Source organism: Mytilus edulis, chromosome 7 (genome assembly GCF_963676685.1).
Source record: "Mytilus edulis chromosome 7, xbMytEdul2.2, whole genome shotgun sequence".
NCBI classification, from domain to species: Eukaryota; Metazoa; Mollusca; class Bivalvia; order Mytilida; family Mytilidae; genus Mytilus; species Mytilus edulis.
This window is the reverse complement of record NC_092350.1, coordinates 81,312,634-81,337,530: the sequence shown is the minus strand read 5'-3', so window position 1 is coordinate 81,337,530 and position 24,897 is coordinate 81,312,634. Positions and strand designations below refer to the sequence as shown.

General features: G+C 31.6%; 3 protein-coding genes across 5 annotated transcripts in view; 2 read left to right on the top strand and 1 right to left on the bottom strand.

The window, feature by feature from the left end:
- LOC139482387 (putative leucine-rich repeat-containing protein DDB_G0290503) overlaps positions 1-24,541 on the bottom strand; it is a 47,879-nt gene extending 23,338 nt beyond the window's left edge. For 2 of the 3 annotated variants that reach the window (XM_071266249.1, XM_071266251.1), the window contains exons 1-4: positions 24,443-24,541; positions 9,304-9,643; positions 5,015-5,090; positions 4,405-4,649 (exon numbers count right to left, since the gene is read on the bottom strand). In XM_071266249.1, coding sequence (XP_071122350.1) covers positions 4,405-4,649; positions 5,015-5,090; positions 9,304-9,601 — 619 coding nt within the window. In that variant the 5' untranslated portion in view covers positions 9,602-9,643; positions 24,443-24,541. The remainder of the gene's footprint in view (positions 1-4,404; positions 4,650-5,014; positions 5,091-9,303; positions 9,644-24,442) is intronic. The other variant, XM_071266250.1, reaches the window with a different exon arrangement.
- Positions 13,436-18,062, top strand: LOC139482370 (uncharacterized). The gene is made up of 2 exons (XM_071266232.1): positions 13,436-14,110; positions 15,346-18,062. Exons 1-2 carry the CDS (start codon positions 14,066-14,068, stop codon positions 18,055-18,057), a joined length of 2,757 nt encoding a protein of 918 aa, XP_071122333.1. The 5' UTR covers positions 13,436-14,065; the 3' UTR covers positions 18,058-18,062.
- Positions 18,062-21,918, top strand: LOC139482371 (uncharacterized). Its single transcript, XM_071266233.1, has 4 exons — positions 18,062-20,105; positions 20,421-20,481; positions 21,325-21,487; positions 21,844-21,918. The coding sequence occupies exons 1-4, from the start codon at positions 18,286-18,288 to the stop codon at positions 21,879-21,881; spliced, it is 2,082 nt and encodes a 693-aa protein (XP_071122334.1). The 5' UTR covers positions 18,062-18,285; the 3' UTR covers positions 21,882-21,918.
- Positions 24,542-24,897: the final 356 nt, after the last annotated feature.

Genomic DNA, 24,897 nt, shown 5'->3' with positions numbered 1-24,897 from the left:
CAGTAAAACATGCATGAATATCAATGTGTTAGCACTAGAAAGTTCAGTGGTATCAATGTGTTAGGATGTTAGCACTAGATGATTCAGGGGTTCACAAAATTAAACTGAACCTTAATGTAAACTTTGTAAACTTTTAAGTGGCATATGAAATAAAGAAATTTCAGTAAAGATGTCCTAATCTACAATAATTTTTTTCTCTCCTGGCAAAAGCCTTGCAATCTATAATTGAGAATATTGTTTTTTTTTATATTTGATCAACTAAATTTAAGTATGAAGTTAAAGAGTATTGAGGGACCCAATATTGAAAACAAACATTTTTACTTCTTATCAATTTAACATGTTTAAGATTGGAATACTTAATAATAATCTGCAAAATTGATAGTGAGTTTAAAATATTTCTAATAAGTGAACATATTGTATTTCCTTACAGCTAATACATTAATGCTAGCAAGACAAATCTTTGTTTGGCTTGCTTGCTTTGCTTGTATCAATGTTTGCTCAAGCATGGCAATTAAGATAGGCGGGGCTTCAGCTTGTATACATCATACTTAAATTTTATTGGACGTTATGTTTGAAGATAAGGACAGTCACACTAAATTTTAAAACATCACAAGGTGACAAATATAAAGCGCAATCGTAGAAATGGAAGCCAAAAAATTGTATTTGTTTTTTTCTCGAAGATATGCATTTTTTATCATCCAACTGAAAAGACTGTCGTCAAGTACTTTTATTAAAACAAAAAAGCTATTCGAACACACCTACTCTGATTTCGAGTGATTCATACATAGGTATTTCATTTGACCCATTCATTTCATCTTTTAGTACTGTGATTGTTTTTATGTTATAACGTCAACCTGTAGCTTTGCTATATAAAAATGATAGAATCTGAAGCGAGATGATGTATCAAATATTCTTTCTTTGTACGTTTTCAACACAAAATATTCATCTCAAACACATCCTGTGATGTTTAAAATTTAGTGTCCTTAACTTCAAACATAACCGTCCAATAAAATTTAAGTATGATGTATACAAGCTGAAGCCCCACCTATCTTAATTGCCATGCTTGAGCAAACATTGACATAAGGAGGTTCGCTCGATTTTCTCTTTTTGATACAATTGTTTCCAATTTTTTGATTTTTTTTCTTGAGTCACGTAATGGAAGGACAGACACGGAAATAAGTAAACTTATAGATTGATATGTTCTCCGTCTGTATTAATCAAAAAAAAAAGGGAAGAATTTTCTTCATCCAACTTGATAGATAACCATGTCGTCGACTTGATATCTAACTGTTCTACTTAACTATGTAATAGATAAATTAAAAACTTATGCAAATGGTTGTTTTTTACAATAAAACACTCGTATTTGAGAAGAAAATTGTTATTTTATTTGTTTCTATTCACTTTTAAAAAATTTCTTACTAAAGTAAACATAACAGAAAGCACTTATCGCCTTCTCTATAAACAAAGAATTATCAGTTTGAAGGTTTACAAGCAAAAATTAATCCAAAGTGCGCAATATTCAATAACAACAGACATAATAAATAAAATAATTAAGTCATCCCCCCTAATTAATTTATCCCTTTTATTAGAAAATCAAGTGCACCTTCTTATGTTAGGGTGTGTTTGAGATGAATATTTTGTGTTGAAAACGTACAAAGAAAGAATATTTGATACATCATCTTGCTTCAGATTCTATCATTTTTATATAGCAAAGCTACAGGTTGACGTTATAACATAACCAGATGCTCCGCAGGGCGTAGCTTTATACGACCGCAGAGGTTGAACCCTGAACGGTTAGGGCAAGTATGGACACAACATTCAAGCTGGATTCAGCTCTAAATTTGGATTGTGATTAAATAGTTGACACAGCATAGGTTTCTGACACAGAATGAATGTGTTCTAATGAACTTAAATTTTTTGTTTCTCTTAGAGCAATTCACTATGCTGTTGAATATTAATCCTCTCAAAAATATGTTTGAAGAAATTTTCTTTTTTATTTATGAAATTTCAAATGAGAAAAATTGAACCCAATTTTTTTAATCACATCCCCCTTTCCCTTATTCCAAAACTAATCTCAATTAAAATTTCTAATGGAGTTTGCAACAATAACTACTCATTTAAATACATCATAAAATATTAAGATGTAAAAAAACTGCTTGTTATCACTGAATGGTAAAGATTATTTTAATTTATCAGTTGGTAGTAAAAAGTGAATATACATTGTATATTGTATATAACAAAGATTTAAGTTGATTCTGGACAAAGAAAGATAACTCCAATTAAAAAAAAATCTTGCTATTGCACAATATTTTGCAATTAGATATTTCTTGCTTACTATTCTGAAAAAAGAAAGATAACTCTAATTAAATTTTTTTTTGATATTTCACAATATTGTGCAATTAGATATTTCTTGCCATTGCGCAATACTGTGCAATTGAAAAGACTTGCTATTGCACAATACTTAATATAATAATTTTAGATCCTGATTTGGACCAACTTGAAAACTGGGCCCATAATAAAAAATCTAAGTACATTTTTGAATTCAGCATATCAAAGAACTTCAAGATTTCAATTTTTGTTAAAATCAGACTAAGTTTAATTTTGGACCCTTTGGACTTTAGTGTAGACCAATTTGAAAACAGGACCAAAAATGAAGAATCTACATACACAGTTAGATTTGGTATATCAAAGAACCCCATTTATTCAATTTTGATGAAATCAAACAAAGTTTAATTTTGGACCCCGATTTGGACCAACTTGAAAACTGGGCCAATAATCAAGAATCTAAGTACATTTTTAGATTCAGCATATCAAAGAACCTAACTGATTCATTTTTTGTCAAAATCAAACTAAGTTTAAGTTTGGACCCTTTGGACCTTAATGTAGACCAATTTGAAAACGGGACCAAAAGTTAAAAATCTACATACACAGTCATGACAGTTAGATTCAGCATATCAAAGAACCCCAATTATTCAATTTTGATGAAATCAAACAAAAGTTTAATTTTGGACCCTTTGGGCCCCTTATTATGTTGGGACCAAAACTCCCAAAATCAAACCCAACCTTTCTTTTATGGTCATAAACCTTGTGTTTAAATTTCATAGATTTCTATTTACTTATACTAACGTTATGGTGCGAAAACCAAAAAAATGCTTATTTGGGTCCCTTTTTGGCCCCTAATTCCTAAACTGTTGGGACCTAAACTCCCAAAATCAATATCAACCTTCCTTTTGTAGTCATTAACATTGTGTTTAAATTTCATTGATTTCTATTTACTTAAACTAATGTTATTGTGCGAAAACCAAGAATAATGCTTATTTGGGCCCTTTTTTGGCCCCTAATTCCTAAACTGTTGAGACCAAAACTCCCAAAATCAATCCCAACCGTTCTTTTGTGGTCATAAACCTTGTGTCAAAATTTCATAGATTTCTATTAACTTAAACTAAAGTTATAGTGCGAAAACCAAGAAAATGCTTATTTGGGCCCTTTTTGGCCCCTAATTCCTAAAATGTTGGGACCAAAACTCCCAAAATCAATACCAACCTTCCTTTTGTGGTCATAAACCTTGTGTTAAAATTTCATAGATTTCCATTCACTTTTACTAAAGTTAGAGTGCGAAAACTAAAAGTATTCGGACGCCGGACGACGACGACGACGACGACGACGCCGACGCCAACGTGATAGCAATATACGACGAAAATTTTTTCAAAATTTGCGGTCGTATAAAAACAATCACAGTACTAAAAGATGAAATGAATGGGTCAAATGAAATACCTATGTATGAATCACTCGAAATCAGAGTAGGTGTGTTCGAATAGCTTTTTTGTTTTAATAAAAGTACTTGACGACAGTCTTTTCAGTTGGATGATAAAAAATGCATATCTTCGAGAAAAAAACAAATACAATTTTTTGGCTTCCATTTCTACGATTGCGCTTTATATTTGTCACCTTGTGATGTTTTAAAATTTAGTGTGACTGTCCTTATCTTCAAACATAACGTCCAATAACATTTAAGTATGATGTATACAAGCTGAAGCCCCGCCTATCTTAATTGCCATGCTTGAGCAAACATTGATACAAGCAAAGCAAGCAAGCCAAACAAAGATTTGTCTTGCTAGCATTAATGTATTAGCTGTAAATTGTCCACTCAAATTGAGTTACTGCACAAACAGCAAGAAATTACTATTTCCACCCATAAATTAGCTGTTTCAGAACTCTACACACAAAATAGTATAGCAAGATAAATCCATTTCTAACAGGAGTATAAAATTAACTGAATTTTAGTGGCTTTGTAGCTTGAACAACAAATAAGCAATTTTTTTATAGTATTTTTCGGAATTTGTGACCAAAAATAGAATTACAGTAGATTCTAGTGCTAACACTTAGACAACTGACACCCATTACCAAGTTTAAAGAAAATCTGATCGTCTTTGTAAGCTGCAACAAAACCGTTAGGAATGGAAGGAGACAGCTTGCCTGTGTCAGGTGATGATAAAGATGTGTCCAGAGGAGAGGTCAGAGATCGGTTCAGCGGTGAGGTCATTCTCGGCTGGAGACCAACAAGTTGGGACATCGGTGACACTGGCCGGAACTCTGGCAACGTGCGTGCTTGGCTGCTGACAACCATGACTGGTGATCTTAGTTGCTGACTGAAATTATAAATAAATTCAATGATTGTTTTAAGACATGCCTTACATTCACTGGGATACAATTAACGAATATTTCATAAATATTTTTACCTATATTGGTTTTAAAAAAATATAACTGACTTATTGATTCTTTTTAAATGAATTGATAATTTTTTTTGGATTACTTTTAATCGGAACATAATGTATCAAAATAGAGAAGAAACACTTGTTTCTCTAGATGACCAATCAAAATAGAGAAGAAACACTGTTGTTTCTCTAGATGACCAATCAAAATAGAGGAGAAACACTGTTATTTCTCTAGATTTGACCAATCAAAATAGAGAAGGAACACTGTTGTTTCTCTAGATGACCATTTATCAACTTACCTGACAGGTGGACAGCTTGGTTTAATTATCTGACCAGGTTGTAGTGAAGATGACCTCTGATAACCTGCTCCAGACACTGAAAATAGACATATTCATAGAATAAATTTACGATTTCAATTTGCAGTAATACAACATGTACAATTGAAGTTTAGATATTTCTTCAACATTTTCATTATTATACAAAATATTTGGACCAAGTTACTTCAAACAATACACATGGTTTTTATCATTTCCCAAGTTATTGTCCGAAAACTGGAAAATACCCCCTTTTTTTAATGAATAAAACCCCATTACTAGAAAATGTTAAATGTCAAATTTATAAAAATCGAAAAGGAGCTTACCTCAATAGATATAATCTATTCACCAACATTTTATGAGAACTGCAGAAAGCATTTTTGAGTTCTTATCAGAAAACTGGAAAATCCCCTCCTTTTTTTTTTATTAATAAAACTCCTCAACTTGGAAGTTTCCATACAATCTAAAATTTATAATAATTGAAAGGGAGCTCATGTCAATAGATATAAACAATTCACTATTTTTTTTTGCAAATTGAAGGAAGCCTTTTTGAGTTAATGTCTGAAAACTGAAACATCCCCTTTTTTTAATGAATAAAAGTAAAAACCCAATAACTTAGAAACGTAAAATCTAAAATTTATAAAAAACGAAAGGGGCCACACATCAATAGATATGAATATTTCCCCCAAGTTTTATTCAAATTAGTTAAAGAGATAATTCGCGATTTTTTACTTTTCATCTTATTATGTTCATAATACCATAAAAAACATATTCCCCAAGTTTTATTTTGATACGAAAAGTAATAAAGAAGAAAATTGGGAATTAATAATTTTATTTCTTCAAACTTACTGACTTATGTGACGTAGTTTAAGTCTTTTTGCATGCCGGGAGTGAAATTAATCTCATTTAAGTCTTGTTCGTTAACCATCTAATAACGCTATTTAAAGCGCATCGACGACTTTTGGTGTAGCTATTAACCAACGAAAAGTAAGGATAGCCATACAACTTTTAAAATTAGAGTGTAGGATTTATATGTGGATTTTTTTATACAAATTTTAGTAATTAAAGTAAATAATACAATAGAACATTTTTATGATTTTTTTCTACAAATACTTTAAACAAACATATGAAACTGACATGATCGATAGTGTATTAAAAAATTCATGTTTGTATTCTGAACTTTTTGCTTCATTCCAGCAAACATTTTTACTTGCTTGTACTGTGGAAATAAAATGTGTATTAATTTGTGACACTTAGTGAATGTTGAATGCGTAGTTAAACTCAAGGTAATTAAAAGATTAGCATTATGTAATTCTAATCTTTTGATCTTCATTCAGTGACATCTAGTCGTCATGGTTCACCATTTCAGGTGTGAACAACATTTCGTATGAATGATATACGGGAGTCAGTTATAGTTTTAGACACAGAAATGTAAGAAAAAGAATTAAAATTAATTTACGGGAGTAATAAGGTCGCACAATAACTGGATAGATGTTATAAAATTGAGAATGGAAATGGGGAATGTGCCAAAGAGACAACAACCCGACTATAGAAAAAAACAACAGCAGAAGGTCACCAACAGGTCTTCAATGTAGCGAGAAATTCCCGCACCCGGAGGCGTCCTTCAGCTGGCCCCGAAACAAATATATACTAGTTCAGTGATAATGAACGCAATACTAATTTCCAAATTGTACACAAGAAACTAAAATTAAAATAATACAAGACTAACAAAGGCCAGAGGCTCCTGACTTAAATTGGGACAGGCGCAAAAATGCGGCGGGGTTAAACATGTTTGTGAGATCTCAACCCTCCCCCTATACCTCTAGCCAATGTAGAAAAGTAAACGCATAACAATACGCACATTAAAATTAAGTTCAAGAGAAGTCCGAGTCTGATGTCAGAAGATGTAACCAAAGAAAATAAAGAAAATGACAATAATACATAAATAACAACAGACTACTAGCAGTTAACTGACATGCCAGCTCCAGACTTCAATTAAACTGACTGAAAGATTATGATTTCATCATATGAAATATTTTTATATATTTTGCATAAGTTCACTTTTAAATGAATTATGACTTCTGATTACTTTTGTAACGATAAAATACTGAATTATTTTAATTCAATAAATTTATAAATAAAAATAGCCTTCTAAACACGAGTGTATGTCTGTATGAACTAAAAATTGTACTTTTTAAATTAGAATCGGCAACCTTTAATATTTCAAACAGATCATTAACAATTGCAATTATATAATTTAGTCCATCCAAAGCGATCTTTATTTACCTATTTAGGAATTAATGTTCTCATCAAAATATTTTAAATCTCACAACGCATGAATACTTCACTATTTGAAAAAAAAAGATGTTTTAAAAAATTGACAGGAAATTTAAGGATCTTCTTGGAATGGAATCGAAAAATTACGAATAGATATTCTTTTCAAATTTGAAAAACGTCAACAAAATTTATTCATAATCGGGAACGTCCTTAATAAAATAGTCTTCGTCTCACAACGTATTATTCTTTAGCTATTTGACCAACGATGTTTAAAAACAAAAGAAAACGAATTTAATGTCATCTTTCCCTATTTTTGAATGTAATTATAAGTCTGTTCAACTGGCAAGAATACCCCTAAAGCGGACAAGAGTTTATTCTTTAAATTGCTGTCATTGAATATCAAGAAAGAAAATAAATCCCGAAATTGATTTAAAACTTTAATACTCAATAGTTTTCCTAGAAAATATTCACATCCCTTGGGGATTAATAGTGTACGTCCAGTTGCATATAATATTACATGAATGTCGGAACAATTGTGATGATGACGAATTTCTTCCTTTATTCGAGAACAATCTAATTGATATATAAATCTGTGATTTTACTATGTTCATAACTTCGATGAACCAAAGCAAGTTATATATCGACCTGTATTAAAATCAAATTGGTTCTCTTCTTCTTCTTCTTCTTTTGGTATACAATAGTCTATCGAATTCGTTGATTACATACTGTTGGCATACGTGGACTAGTCTATTTACAAAACTTTTACCCCAATTTACACAAAATGTATGTTTCTTTCTTATGTTCAACGTATACATGTATCAGAGACATATAATACAATTGTATTATATATGTCTCTGCATGTATATATCTTAAATTGAGCTATAGTTCCGTAACTTTCTATCCAGGCGTATAAACGAATCGTCGACAAGTGCATACAATTATTTAAATCAATATTTCTGGTATGTTCCAATCTGTCCTTTACTATTGACAACGAGTATATATTACATTTTCCCAAATTAACCCTTGGAAAAAATATGTAAATAGATTTTTATTTCTTCAAATCTTTTTTTTTTGGTATTATTTATATTTTACACCAGAAATGTTATTTATAAACAAGCGTATGAGTTAAGTTATGACTAGTATATTATATCACTTTCGGACACGCAAGACAGAGATGTATATTATACACCTGATAGTTCAAAATGGAAAGTTATAAGTTATCGGCCGTGTACACTGATCAATACCTACAGAAGTGAAACTTTGCATGAACTTGCAAGCCCGACAGGAAATCGGTTGAATACCTGGACGTGTCACCTCACACACCTCACAATACCTTTGGGAGTAATACCTTTAGCCATGCTGGTTATCAGATGAGGGAAGATCAGAATTTATTTGAATAAAGTTTATTACTTTAAAGAATTATGAACAAATTAGATGTTCGAAAACAATTTTCACGGAACATATATTTATGATTTGAACTTTGACTTTTTCACTAATTCCAATATTAACAGTTTAAAAATAACACACCATGCATGGTAATTTAAAAAAAAATAAGAATATTTTCCGTATCAAGTTAGTTATAAAACAACCGTACGATTGACAAGATATCGACACGCAATTACGACTACATCGGTTACTGTAGTTTTGTTCCTTTGTGGTTTATAGACATATCGTTGTTATTAATCGGGAAAGCAGACAAAATGGCCAAACGCAGAGAATTGATACTCTAAATTTAAAATCGATGGTGATCTCTTATCTAGGGGAATAAAACTTTAATATCTATGAATTTGAGCATTTTTATACAGACTGAACATAATATCAATTTTTGATTTTTTTGCGAAGTTTCCCTTTAAAGTGTTTTTTGAGTTAATGTTTACGACTTCAACAACAGTATACCATAGATGTATTATTACGTGCCATAAACGCTTATAACATTGGTATCTCATGAATAATGATTTTTTTAATGTTGATTAGGAACTCTTGTGCATTGAACTCACTAATTGGGGTCTGAAACTGCGTATTCATTGGTTGCTGAAACTGTGTATTCAATGGTTGCTGGAACTGCGTATTCATTGGTTGTTGAAACTGCGTACTTGTTGGTTGCTGATACTGTGTATTCAATTGTTGCTGATATTGCATGCTTTGTCCCTGAAACTGAAATGGCATGGCTTGAGGTGTCTGGTAGACAAATCGTCCACTAGGTGGCGGTTGCTGCATTTGTGATGATGGATTAAATCCAGGCATAAAAACACCTTGTCCATATCCTGGCCTCACCGAGTAAATGTTGGGATTCATTTAGGTTATTGGTACAATTTAATGTTTCACCAATGTTGTGATCTGAAAATTAACAATATAAATGTGAAAATAAAAGATTACTCTTGCAGTTCCTTTAACATGTTTAAAGATAAAGATATAACAAGACTATAAATAATTTGGTGTTTTAATAATATCATAAAAGTTTATTCAGTAAATATACAACAAATATTATTTTCCCTAATACGTGTAATACTGTAAGAAATCTTTAAGACTTTCTTCAGTAAATTTGAAAAATAAATGTAGAATGCGTAAATGGGCCACAGATCCCCCCAATACAAAAGTAAATATGCATGTGTTACATTTGTAACTTCCACATACATTTTTTACATATATATGCATGGTTCATTAATACCATTTTGTAATTATAAGCATCAAGTATAAGTTTCATAGTATTTGGTTGAGGCAAACTTAAGTAAGCAAACAGGAAATGAAAAAATCCGCCATTTTAAAGTTTCTAAAGGGGCATAACTTGTGAACAATTAAGATGACCCCACCCAAATTCATTCTTGGTCTGTGTTTTGGTGGTTATAAGCATTGTTTGTAAGTTTTATAACACAAAATCATGAGAAGGAAACAAAATTTGAAATTGATCTGCAACTTGTCATGATAAAACTACAATGTAAATAATACATATACCAATTATCAAATCAATATTTTCAAGCATGAAAAACTGATTTTTTGAGTGTGTTTTCAAAGTCTAAGTACCCTTACTCTGCACACAATTCTAAATATCATTTTTTTATCTAATCATCATGATCATGAGGAAAAAAGTGTGGAAAATTGATTTGCCAACCTGACCGACAGACAGACTGACAAAGTGTAAATCTAAATTCCGCTTCGATTTTGTCAGTAGGGGACTAATTAACTTTTTAACTAAGGACTACAAGTAGGTACATGTACTGACATGCCAGCGTTAGAAAGCAATAATACTGATTGAATTCAGAAAGATTGTCTTCATCATATGAAAATCAAGCACAGTGACATTATCCTTCCCGTTAGGAATTTAGTAACACACCATCATAAGAAATATGAGAAGAACATAACTTGAATCATGCAAACAACTGGTTTGGGAATAAATGTCTATTTCTGATGCAGAGACCCTACGGGTGAAATAAAAATTGATTCCAAAAATGCCATCTTTAGTGACTTAACAACAGTATCGGAACTATATCCCTATTGAATAAGTCCATAGGCGGATCAAGGGGGGGCCTGGGGGGCCCGGGCCCCCCTTTCGTGCGAAAAATTTGGTTGATTATATAGGGAATCATTGAAGCATGGCTGGAGTGGGCCCCCCTTAGGTCAGTCAGCGGGCCCCCCTTAGGAAAAGTTCTGGATCCGCCACTGAAGTCTGCGAATAAGGTTTGGTTTATATCATGGTTATATAATTAATTCTTGAGGTGAATGACAACATTTTTGTACTTTAAATAGAATATTGCCATACATGCCATAAAAGATTTGTTGTGAAAAAACTGAATGCGTAAGATGTTTGCACATTGATATATATTTACTATTAAATGATGTCTGTGTACCAATGATAAAATTTAGAAAATAATTTTGACAAGTTTGTTATACAATGTATCAATCAAAGAGCTGAAGAGTTCTGAAGGGAAAAGACGGCCATTGTTCCAATTTTTAGGGGGTATCTTTTGATAGTCTACATACAAAGAATGAGCAAAAGAACAGCTAGAACATATAGAAAGGCTGGACAATAATGAAACTAATTGTTGTTTATTGTTATTTCATTTCCTTAGTCAATAATTCATCATAGAGACAATTTGGACCAATGAGATCTGTACCTTCTAAATCAAAACATTTGATTTAAGTTGGGAGTTAATTATCTAAAATTCAATTGAATTTAACAACTATACTACATTATATTTTAAAATTTTAATTATGTACAACTGAACAGCAGGCTAAGAATATTCTCAATTTTTTGTGACAATATTCTCAAGAAAGTGAGGACTGAAAAATCTATTCAGTTTTAATTTTCCATTGATAAAGTTCCCAGTTACAACTCTCGTCACAGGGATACATGTACTTATAAAATCAAATATGATTGATATAAAAGCTGTGTGAAGTTTGTTTCCAGATCCCACATTTTGATATATCTGTAAAATTCATGAATAAAAAGCTTTAAACTACAAAAAGCAATAGAAGACTACTTATCATATACTAAATGTCACATTTTAAATGTTCAGAAACATTTACTTTGATTTTAGTGTAAAATTACTCATCAATTGAGGTGCTCCTGAATTGGAGGAAGATTCTAAAAACAGAGCTTTACAGAAACAATGAAAACTGCCGTTTCTCTCCCCAATCTCATGTATCCCCATTGACATTGTTTACCGCGAAAGTTGACCTACATATTATCTGATTATAGCCTCAGATTCAAGCATTTCATGTTGGTGTGTGAATCATCTACACTACAGCAAACATCATTAGGTTTATATTTAACAAATACGGATTTTAAATTAGTATACAAGTATACTGTGAATGATTTTTATAATGATTCTGAATAAAGGATATCCCTGTGACTGTGTAGTGTGGCATTCCATCAATGACGTCACTAGGTTAGATATATTTAGAATATTTCGTAATACTGATTTTTCCGGACTGTAAAAGAAACGTATATAGTGTAAGGGAAAGCTCAATATACGATAATTTCATGAGAAACAGAAGGGAATTGTGTAAAAAATGTATTTAAAGTCAATCTGTTCTCCTTGTCATCAATTTCAGTATGACATTTTGAGGGGGTTTCCAAACTATCAAAACAAAATGATTGACGTGAGGGAATGATACTCTGGCCAACCCCATTAGGGAATTGACGGCTTGAAGCCAGCTTTCCCCAAAAACCCTGAAGTAGTCATTATTGAGAGCCAATATATATCATCCAAATCTGTGAAATCAGAATCAAATATCTAAAAGTGTTTTCAAAGTTTTGTATCAAATGTATTTAGATAATATACATATGTACATTGTATATCGATGCATATGGTTCTTTGTAGATTTTAGTCAGAAAACGTAAATTAGTTCTCAAAACAATACAGAAACAGGTCTGCAGTTAGAGGTGCACAGTTAGTCCCCATTGGAAATCTGATAATTTGACAATATACATGTAGACATCCATTGCAAACAAAAATGTTACTAATGTACATGTATCTAGGTAAAATTTAAATATATTTATGTGATTCTTAAAATTTTCCATGCAGTTATGATCTCCTTGTTGCCGTGCTGGTTCTTCACCTCTCCCTGTTTGGCTGCCAGGGAAAAGTCGCATTTCTTAAGTGTGGTGTCCATTCACTAAATCTTAATTTCACATGTAAATAGGTTTTTTTAAAACGAGCACCATATTGAATGACTTAATTAGTACTTGCGTGGTGGGTCTTAGACCTTTTGCATTTCAACAAGATGAATGTCAGGTGACCCCTGAGCCTGAGGTGAGTTTTAAATTTTCAAAAGAAAAGAATTGCAGCTAATCTTATCATAAACAAGAAGTGCATGTCACACGTTTTACTTTACTTCTATTGATATTTGATTGTATAGCTCAAATTTTGGGCACCATGATTGGTTAATAAAATTATCTTATCTTATCTTACATTCTTATCTTATCTTAAACAAATTCAAAGTACAAATTTTATTTAGAACCACCTATTTATAGCCCATTTATTGGTACAGGTACCCCTAGTCCATATAATTATGATCTCTTTCAAGGCTAATTAAATTTTTCTGTAAAGCCTTCCTTACGGCAGATTTTACAATAACCAGGATATTTTTTTTTTTTTATCAATCAAAAAAGGAATTGCTGAAACTGTGAAACAGACTGTGAAATGTAGTAATGCAGAATGTTATTCTATTAAATGTGTATTTCTGAGTAAATAAAAATAAAAATTAATTTGTATTTGTGTTTTCTGTCAGATGTAGAGAGTTTTTAATTTCAAAATGTTAGACATTGCAGAGACATGGTATCCTACTTGCCCAAAATCTAACTTATTTTGAGTTGAATTTTAAAGTATAAATCATATGTTGGGCATTATATCATGGGCTTATATTTTAATAAAAAGTCTCCTTTTGGGTGTTTATCACAATTTAAAGGCAGATTTTTATTAGTAAAGGTTAAAAAAGTGCATTTTAATAAAAAATTGCGAATGTTACATATTTTCCGTCCGGTGTGGTATGTCGCGATCGCAACTTTTATTTTGGTTCTCAGACAGTCCATTGTAGTTATTTTTATCTTCGGATTTATGAATCATTGAAAATACCAATTATTTACATTTTGATGACCTTAAGGGGGTCAACGGACTAGAGGAATCAATATCATTGGCTGTTCTATTTTTGCGAATGTTACTGATCTACGTTTCCGTCCTTATCAGGGTCACGTGAGGAACATTATATTTAGATCTGTAGCTCTCCTGTATAGAAGTTACGATCTCGCCCTGAGTAGAAATGGAAGCTGAATCGGTTGATTCACAGGATGGGAGGAAACAAAAGGTAAGTTGTATGTAATTTCACTGCATGAGGAACTTGAATATATTCCGTCCATCATAAGGAAGTTCGCAACAAATAGTCGAATCAAGTAATTTCATGATAATATCAAATTAAGAAGCTTTTGTTGTGTTTTTTCATCGTCAATCGAGATTTGATCGTATTTTACGAACATTTGAGTCATCCCGTTCATCTTGGAACATATAATATACATTATTCTTGATAAGTTGTTGTGAACGGTATAAGTTGGACACATTTTTATGTAGCGATTGTTACTTTCGGACATAAATTCAATGTTGCGAATGTCGATCTGAGTCTAGTGAGACAAGTACAGTCGTTGCGAATGTTCCCTGAAGACTTGAATAGGTGTTGGGAACGTTACTTATGGACAAAAAAGAAGGAAGTAATGTTCAATTATGTTGCTAATGTTTCATGTTGGACACAAATTACGACAATAAATTCATAAATTTTCCAAAAAAAATATTTGTAGAAACAGTTGAAATATGGGTGAAAAAACTACTAATTTCTGTAAATTTAGTATTTTCAAATAATTTTGAATAAATTTAAAGAAGGATTTTTACATCTATGATGCTATGAGATGGAACAGATATACTATGTTGCATATGTTACGAAAAGACATTTGTTAAAGTTGCTAATGCTACAAGTGAGACTAAATTGCATCTATTGCAATTCTAAAAACATCACACAGAATTTTGAATTTTAAAACGTAACAAAATACTGAGACCGTCATACACTATTGTGGTGTGAGTAACATGGTAAAAAAATTTAATCTGGCAGCAAGAAGGTTAAAATCATATGATAAATAATAAAGAACCAGGGTTAGCATTCAATTTTATTTGAAGGTACAGGGACAAATAAAAAAATACAAAAAAAACCATTCTGATAATTTTATTTCAAGTAATATTATATACATGATATACATGATATATGCCCGCTTTAAATTGTTACATTTTTTTCTCAGAACAACTACATTATATTAAAATATAAGCATTTCTAAAACTTGGTTTCAAGAATTATTCATCAATCCATCCCACAGTGGCTAAATGGTTAATTTCCTGTTTACTGTATACTTTTAGTGTGGTTTCATAAGTGAGCAGTAGCTCACAGATACTCTTGTTTTTAACTGGATTTCTGTATTTTTTTACTGAAAAAAACTTTTGTATGAGGTTGTACAGCCAGCCTGTCTGTCACAAACACTTATATTTTTTTTTCTTTTCTAGAAGCATCGCAGCACCATTTGGAGAGAACAGCTTAAAAAGAATAATCCTCAAAAGTATAAACAATATTTAGAAAAACAAAAAGAACACTCCAAAACAAATAGACAAAAATTGAAGTCAATAAGATTGAAAAAGAACAAAACACCAGAAGAAGAGCAAGTATGCAAAAATATCCTAGAAAATCTGAGAATGAGGCAAGCTAAACTAAGACAAAGAAAGAAAGAAAAAACTGAAACACCAATTAAAGTTAAGATTGGATCAAACAAAAATACAAAAAGTAAACCATCAACAAGAAAAAATGTGCAAACAAAGAGAGAGAAATGGAGAGTGGCAAAGGCAAAATACAGAGCAAACACCTCAAATTATAAAAAAAGATGGGTTAAGGAAAAGGATAAAAATCGTAAAAAAACAACAAAAGATGATGAGAAAAAGATGCAATTGCCAAAATTGAAACAGAAAACTGAAAAAAGTCATGACATGATAGGATACAAAACAAAGCAGTCCTTGTGGAATAAGGCGTCCTCAGTAAGACAACAGTTGCCAACTACACCAAGAAAGTTTGTAGATCTTTTAACACACATCATTAAAAACACAACACCAAGGAAAAAGGATGCAATATACGAACAACTGATACAGAAAGAAAAAAAGTATGCAAGCATATTTATGCGTAGAAACATGGCATTTACTAAGGATCTTTTAGATAGAAATACTCTCAGATATCTGAAAAGTTATGATAGAAAAAACATAGTCAGAAAAGCATTGAAGAACCTGAAGATACAACCTAGAAAAACAAGGAAGGATAAATTTTCGAAAACAAAAGAAAACTTGGTGAAGTCATTTTTCCTAAGAACAGCCAGAGTTCTACCACAGAAGAGATATACTACAAAATATGGGCCTGGTTATTCTCTACAAATGACATTAACAGCTGCATTTAAAACCTTCAGAGATGAGAATCCTACTATTAAATTGAGCTTTTCTAAATTTATATCATTAAAGCCAAAATGTGTCCGACTATTGACAAAAACTCAGTGGAATGTGTGTGTTTGTCCTACATGTTTTAACATTAAATACAAACTTACATGCCTAAACAGAGCTTTCTCTCATCACAAAAGTCCAAGAAATGAAAAAGAGCTAGTCAACTTTTTATTATGTAGAAAACCTGATGCAAGGAGATTTCACCAAAGTAAATGCATTTATGGCATTTGTGAAATGTGTAGTTCACACGAGAAACATTGTAATATTGTACAACATTATCGTGATTTAAATACAGATCAAGAACAAATACGTAAGCTGTCCTGGAACCATTGGGAGAGAAAAATGGGAAGTGATGGTAAAATAAGGAAATGTTTGGTACAGAAAGAAGGAAATGTTCATCAATGTCTAGAGGAATTGCAGGAAGACGTTGAAAAACCAACACAAGGAACATCCCTTGTTAAACATGTATTTACTGCTGATTGGCAACAGTTCCAGTTTAACACGATAAAAGATAATCTTCCTAAAGATAATATTTTAATGGTAATGGATTTCGGAAGAAATAGAGTAGTGAGATATCAAGATGAAATTAAATCAGCATATTTTGCTGCAGCTCAGATTACAATACATCCTATAGTTTTATTTTATCACTCCAATGATGTGCCAGAACTGATTGTAAGACATTCTTTAGTATTTCTGAGTGATGATATTACACACGACTCAAAAGCAGTCGAGTATTTTCAAAACAAAACTCTTGAATTTTTGGATGAAAAATCTATACCCTACAAGGAATTGATAATTTTTTCTGATGGTTGTGCTGGACAGTATAAAAGTAGGCACACTTTTGCCAAATTAGCACAAGAAAATGTTGTTATACAGCGTCATTATTTTGGGAGTGAACACGGCAAAAGTGAATCTGATGGAGAGGTTGCTGCTGTTAATAAAGCAGTGGACTCAGTTGTAATAGGAAGACGAGCAATTATAACAAATGCTACAGACATGTATAATTGGTGCTGTGAGCATATTGTTTTTGATGAACCAGGATCGAAGAGAGATTTTTTCCTAGTTGATAAAAACATTATCGAACATTCTAAAGAAGACACTGTTAAACCCATTAAAGGAATAAGACAGATACATCAAGTTAACAATGATCCTCAAACACAAGGTGCACTTAACATTAAGAAGGTGTCATGTTTTTGTGAACAATGTTTAAAACGGGACTATGAAAGATGTATAAATTCTGACTATACAGATATTGAAAGAATAAAGATCCAAAATGAAGGTAAAGATGTTAAAGAATCAAAGAGGAAGACAATTATACAGGGAAATAAAAACAGTGAAAACAAAGAAAATGCAAAATTGAAAGTCAAGGAAAAGAAAACAACAATTAAGAAAAAGAAGGAAACAGCATCATCAAAACCAAAAGTACCTGTTGTTCCACAAGAAAAGAAAACAGCAATTAAGAAAAAGAAGGAAACAGCATCATCAAAACCAAAGGTACCTGTTGTTCCACAAGAAAAGAAAACATCAATAAGGAAAAAGAATGAAACAGTATCTTCAAAACCAAAGGTAGTAAAACAAAGTGTGCCATTGAGGACAGCAGAACAACAACAACCACCAAATGAGCACACAGCAATAGACAGGAAACAATATTTTGATTTAAAACTTCAGGAATTGCAAAGGTGTGCAGACTATGATATCTTACTGGCATTATGTACACAGTTAGATGAAGAATTCAAATAAATTGAAATTGTGATAAATGAAGATACTAATATTGTCTCAAATAATTTAGTAGTTGACCGTGATGCATCAAATTTATTCCCCAAACTTAGACTACAGACAACAAAGTTTGTGAACTATTTGCCAGTGGTGGTGTACGGGGATGGGAATTGTCTTCCCAGAAGCATCAGCACTCTTGTCTTTGGGAATGAAAATAATTTTAAGGAAATTAGAGCAAGAATAACAGTAGAGATGTGCATAAATGCAGAATTATACCTCAAAAATGAAAATCTTATCAAGGGAAACAGTTTCCCCAAGAAGGATGCTTCTTATCTATTAAATACATATATAATGTTCCTGGAGCAATATACACCTGGAGATAGACTTACAAGAAATGTTATAAGAAGACTTTACGAAGAAGAGGTATTAAACTCGTGTAAAAATGGATCCTGGATGGGTATTTGGGAACTTCTCGCAGTTTCATCAGTATTAAAATGTGAAATAATGTCTGTTTATCCAGATGTACACACTGATGTTGTTCCAAGAACTGTACTCCACAGGCGAATTCTTCCCTTGAAAGAACAAGAAGGTTTATATTCTATCTCTGCTGCTGTAATGTGGTCATCAACTAGAAATGATGGATTCATCAATCATTTTGTCCCGCTCTTACCACTTCATAGACAAGAATCACACTCAGTTAATACTGAACCCTTGATTTGCTTTGATGATTCAGATACTAGTTTAAATGAAGATGACAGTTTTATTAAAACTTTTCTTGAAAATGATGTTTTTATGAACATTGATAATAGTGACATTGATGTCATGTCTGAAGTTTTAAGTAGCCAAGCAAACATAGTTGATGAAAAGTCAGAAGTCAAATCAGATGATGTAGTCAAGTCAATGCCGATCGAGTTTGAAGTTGTATGTAGACAAGCAAACATAGGTGACGAAAAGTCAGAAGTCAAATCAGATGATGTAGTCAAGTTTGAAGTTTTAAGTAGCCAAGCAAACATAGGTGATGAAAAGTCAGAAGTCAAATCAGATGATGTAGTCAAGTCGGTGCCAGTCAAGTTTGAAGTTTTAAGTAGCCAAGCAAACATAGGTGATGAAAAGTCAGAAGTCAAATCAGATGATGTAGTCAAGTCGGTGCCAGTCAAGTTTGAAGTTTTAAGTAGCCAAGCAAACATAGGTGATGAAAAGTCAAAAGTCAAATCAGATGATGTAGTCAAGTCGGTGCCAGTCAAGTTTGAAGTTTTAAGTAGCCAAGCAAACATAGGTGATGAAAAGTCAGCAGTCAAATCAGATGATGTAGTCAAGTCAGTGCCAGTCAAGTTTGAAGTTTTAAGTAGCCAAGCAAACATAGTTAATGAAAAGTCAGAAGTCAAATCAGATGATGTAGTCAAGTCGGTGCCAGTCAAGTTTGAAGTTTTAAGTAGCCAAGCAAACATAGGTGATGAAAAGTCAGAAGTCAAATCAGATGATGTAGTCAAGTCAGTGCCAGTCAAGTTTGAAGTTTTAAGTAGCCAAGCAAACATAGGTGATGAAAAGTCAGTAGTCAAATCAGATGATGTAGTCAAGTCGGTGCCAGTCAAGTTTGAAGTTTTAAGTAGCCAAGCAAACATAGGTGATGAAAAGTCAGTAGTCAAATCAGATGATGTAGTCAAGTCGGTGCCAGTCAAGTTTGAAGTTTTAAGTAGCCAAGCAAACATAGGTGATGAAAAGTCAGAAGTCAAATCAGATGATGTAGTCAAGTCAGTGCCAGTCAAGTTTGAAGTTTTAAGTAGCCAAGCAAACATAGGTGATGAAAAGTCAGTAGTCAAATCAGATGATGTAGTCAAGTCGGTGCCAGTCAAGTTTGAAGTTTTAAGTAGCCAAGCAAACATAGGTGATGAAAAGTCAGAAGTCAAATCAGATGATGAAGTCAAGGTGGTGCCAGTCAAGTCTGAAGTTTTATGTAGCCAAGCAAACATAGGTGATGAAAAGTCAGAAGTCAAATCAGATGATGAAGTCAAGTCTGATGTAGATGTTATGGATAATAGTGCATTAGAGACAACTGTAGCAGAGAAATCAAGGTATAAGTGAATTACATTTGATGTTAAATTATTAATTTTTCTAGTCAAAGCGTTTTTTCCCCTCACAATTACTACATTTGTACTTAAATAATTATGATAACGTTTTGGATACTTTTTTTAACTTAAAGATTATTATCACCAGAATCTATATTTAAAAATATATAGATTTATAACTTGTAATTTCTAATTATTACATTGCTTTAAATGAAGAAGAATTTTAAAAAACAGCCAATACAATATGACAATAATTTATCAAATAGTTTATCATGTTTATGGTTAATAATTTATAAACAAGGTAAATGTTATTTAAAACAGAACTTTTAAAACTGGGGATTATCTGGCTGTCAGATTTGGAAATAATGTATACCCAGCAGTTGTAAGTTATCAATTTCATCAAATTGTTGATGTTATTTTTTAGCTCACCTTTCCTAAAAGGAAATGTGAGCTTTTACCATCACTTGGCGTCCGTCGTCGTCCGTCGTCGTCCGTCGTCGTCGTCGTCCGTCTGTCTGTCCGGTGTAAACTATTTCAAAGATCTTCTCCTCTGAAACTACTGAACTAATTCCAACCAAACTTAAGCTGAATGATCCCTAGGGTATCTAGAATAAAGTTTGTGTTTTATATACCATTTCATAAAAAAATTGAAGGTGAGCGATTCAGGCTCTTGAGAGCCTCTTGTTTTATTTTCTTGGATTTTTCATTCTTTATCTAACCTGACTTAGATTTCTCCAGTGAAATGCTATATAGATCAAGAACAAATAGAAATGGGATATATTTATTGAAAAAACAGGGTCTTAACTTGGAAAATCTTTAAATGCTTTTCAATTTTCAATGACTGCTTGATTGGTACATTTGAAGAAAAAAAAATCGGTCATTATTTTTAAAGCTATCATTTTGAAGTTTAGGTCAAGTTATGTTTAATTTTTTGTTTGTGAAGATATGTACATACATTTCTTGATTTATATCAACAATTTATTAATAAAATATGTGTTATCTTTAAACTAAGAAAGATATGTTCATTGTACGAAAATTTAGATTTATACTTAATGACACAAGATATTCTTTGTTAAATGTCAGAATACATGAAAAAAAAAACACATTAATCAAGCTACAATTAAAAAATAATATTTACAGTGTTCTGTTATTTCATTGATTTCATCTACATGTATCATTTGTGTATTGAGAAGTCACTTGTCATTATTTTTAAATCTTGTTTCAGGTGTCTGAATGGCCATGGATTTTTTATTATGCATCTACTAGATGTAATAGAAGGTGGAAGGAGGGAACATTAAAGTACATCATAGCTGAACATGATATTATACAAAAACTTAAACCACCAGAGATAATAATGGAGGGGCGTTTACTTTTATATATATTCAAAGGTAATTTATAATCTGTTTCTTTGAAGGGCTTTATATCACATTTAAGCTACCATATATATATATCTAGTTGGCATAAAAGTCATTGTTCACAGAAATAATTACCAAGAAATTGTCAATTTGATTTTCAAGTGTACCTTAGCATTATCTAGGGTAATCAGTAAAAAAACATGGTTACCGTTTCAGCTAAAACTAATAATGACAACAAAATTTTTAAAACCATACTTCAAGCATTCAGAAAAAATCCCATTAAGAGTGATGTAAATTTGAAGAAAAGTCCTAAAATAATAGTAAAACATTTTTTTTTTCATAATCATATATATTATAAGCAGTAATATTTTCAATTTATTTTCTTTCAGATGAAGTCCTCCAGAAGAAACCGGGAGACAGAAAATGACTGTTAAATTAAAACATTAAATTAATTTTAAGCTTCAGCAGTATTTGAGATTTTGAATGCAAGATGCTGATGCATCTATCATCGGATCATGATTTAATTGACAAAACAAGGTGTTGAGGCATTGATCACTATTGCATATCAGTACTCACTATATATGTGCAAACTGATTTGAAATTGTTTATTAATTTCTTGTTTGATTTTTCTGGCCAGACATGACATGGCAAATCTCAGTAATACTTCATCTAGAATCAATATCTGGCCTTTTAGCTACTAGTATTTAGTGCTTTTGGTTGCAGGTTTAATTAAAATTGGTATTTGCCTCTTGACATGGATAACAGTTTATACTTCATCTAGAATCAATATCTGGCCTTTTAGCTACTAGTATTTAGTGCTTTTGGTTGCAGGTTTAATTAAAATTGGTATTTGCCTCTTGACATGGATAACTTAGTTTATACTTCATCTAGAATCAATATCTGGCCTTTTAGCTACTAGTATTTAGTGCTTTTGGTTGCAGGTTTAATTAAAATTGGTATTTGCCTCTTGACATGGATAACTTAGTTTATACTTCATAAAGAATCAATATCTGGCATTTTAGCTACTAGTATTTTGTGTTTTTGGTTGCAGGTTTATTTAAAATTGGTATTTGCCTCTTGACATGGGAAACATAGCTTTAATACTTCAAAAAGAATCAATATCCTGCCTTTTAGTAACTAGTATTTAGTGCTTTTGGTTTCAGGTTTACTCCAATTTCGGATAAAACAATAGACATTAAAATGTGTATACTGTGCCTCTTGTCCTCCAAGCATACAGCATCTATTAATAAGAGCAAAGGTCGGCTCAAAAATATAGGCAAAACAGTTAGTATAGTATGTCTGGGTCAGTTTAATAATATTTAACTTGTTCTAGTCCATATATGCACTTGGCTTCTAATGGAATTTATGCAATAATTAATATTAATGCATCCATTAAATCTGGTTGGTTGGTTCATCTACTACAAGGAAGGGTTCTTTTTGGTACTCTAATCATTTTGACATGATTATCTGGGTAACTGAAAAAGATATCAACAAGAACGGGAATTTTCTTAAAGTATAACTGAAGAAGGTGTTGCTAATGTTACAACCGGGGTACTGTGAATTGGTTTCTAGTTTGACATTTGATATTAAGACAATTACATTCTGTATATTAAGAAACTATTAACCAGAATATATATAATAGTATAACTACAGGCAAAGATAAACATTACTGTATGCATACATTTTAACTTTTAAAGATGTTGTTGCTAATGTGACATGTCCAAATGTTGCTAACGTTACTAATTTTTGTCTCTGTCACATTAGCAACAGCAGTAATTAAAAACATGTTTTTTTTAAAGAATCTGGCATAAATTCAACTTGTATAATGTTAATATATGTAACACATGAAAATCTTAACTGATTAAAAAAAAAATACTGTGAAGAAGAGGTCAATTTCCTAGCAAAATGAAAACTTTACGTCACATTTTATGTCCGTTACATGTCCAACAAGTTATACATTATTTATTTCCACTAATATATTGGAAATAGTAATGTGTTAGATGCTAATTATCTTCCAAAACCAATTTACTTTCAGAATGTGTTTTAGTTTTAACTCAGGGAAAAGGGTTTAAACCAAAATTTATGCAATTTTGGACAAGGGTGGAAAAGGAGAAAATGTGGGCAACCCTGTTTCATTGGAAATTATTCAATAATCTGGTACATTATTTACTATGTGTTGGAAGATTTAAGCCCTACTGATCATAAATTTTCAAAAAATATAATTTGTTTCCATGAAATGTCTACTTTATTTTTTTATTTTGAAAGTAGGTGACAAAACACAATACTGAAAAATCTGCCCTACCTACTGTCAGGCGTCAAACTGTATATGTAATTTTCTGCTTTTGTTAGCGTCAAATTGATTAAAAGTTATTCACCGAGATTAGTCAAAATATCCTTCTCATGAATCGTCAGAGGTTTCAAAATATTATCATTCACGTTCTTTTTTTTTGGAAAAAAAAAATAACTTGACTGTCTAAATCTTTTATTTTTTTTAAGGTCTAAAAGAAATAGTCCAAATAATTATGACGTCTTGAAAGGCTAATATAATTTTTTTCTTTGACGCCTTACGTCGATGTAAGGCGTCAAAGAAAAAAATTATAATAGCCTTTCAAGACGTCATAATTATTTGGACTATATAAGAAAGTGCATATAAACGTCAAAAAGACTCATTGATTTGATAAGAATTTTTAACACAGTTCATCTTGATGGTAGCCCCATTAACACCCTCAGGAGGACGTCTCAGAAAAAAAATAGCATTGCAAGACGTCATATTTATTTGTGAACTAAGCTAAACAGGTCCCCCTCATGTTTCATGAATATTTTTTTTTATTACATCAGTTTTACTTTTACAAAATGTGACACTTGTGCGTAACCACATAATTCTTTGCAAACACTGTTCATTCAAATTCTTTTCTAAAGATTTGTTCTCTATTAAAGTAAGTTTAATATGTTTAACAGTCATGAGATAAGAACATTTCCCAATCTTACTATAAACTGTTGCATGTTGTTTTTCTTTTGGTCGCATCACAATCATGGAAATAGCTACGATCCGAAAATAATTCCTATAAAAACTTAACCATTTTTTCGTTTTGGTAAGGTCAGATGAAATAACTAATTTACACTTTAAATATATATTTGAAAACAAGTTATACTAATAATTGATAAATATGAAAATAGAAATTAAAAGTCAAACAAATATCGCGTATGAAAATGGAAAGTAAGTCCGATATTCCCGCCATCTTTCAACAGCTGCAACTTTTGATCACCTTTGCTTACGAAAACTGAAATCCTTACCCACCCCTCTGCTGTACCATGGTACAGTTAACTAAATACTGGTGAAATAAGGCAACTAAAGACACCAACTTATTAAACAAAATTTTGTTGTAAGCCCGCATACTTTATAAAAAGAAGAGTAAAAATGAAAAAAGGTCAGAAATTCAGCA

Bases quoted from the DNA above. Each gene is read 5' to 3' on its own strand.
- LOC139482370 (XM_071266232.1), top strand. From the start codon at position 14,066: ATGGAAGCTGAATCGGTTGATTCACAGGATGGGAGGAAACAAAAG. The intron at 14,111-15,345 runs GTAAGTTGTATG...TTTCTTTTCTAG, and splicing joins AGGATGGGAGGAAACAAAAG to AAGCATCGCAGCACCATTTG.
- LOC139482371 (XM_071266233.1), top strand. From the start codon at position 18,286: ATGTGCATAAATGCAGAATTATACCTCAAAAATGAAAATCTTATCAAG. The intron at 20,106-20,420 runs GTATAAGTGAAT...TATTTAAAACAG, and splicing joins ACTGTAGCAGAGAAATCAAG to AACTTTTAAAACTGGGGATT. The intron at 21,488-21,843 runs GTAATTTATAAT...ATTTTCTTTCAG, and splicing joins ACTTTTATATATATTCAAAG to ATGAAGTCCTCCAGAAGAAA.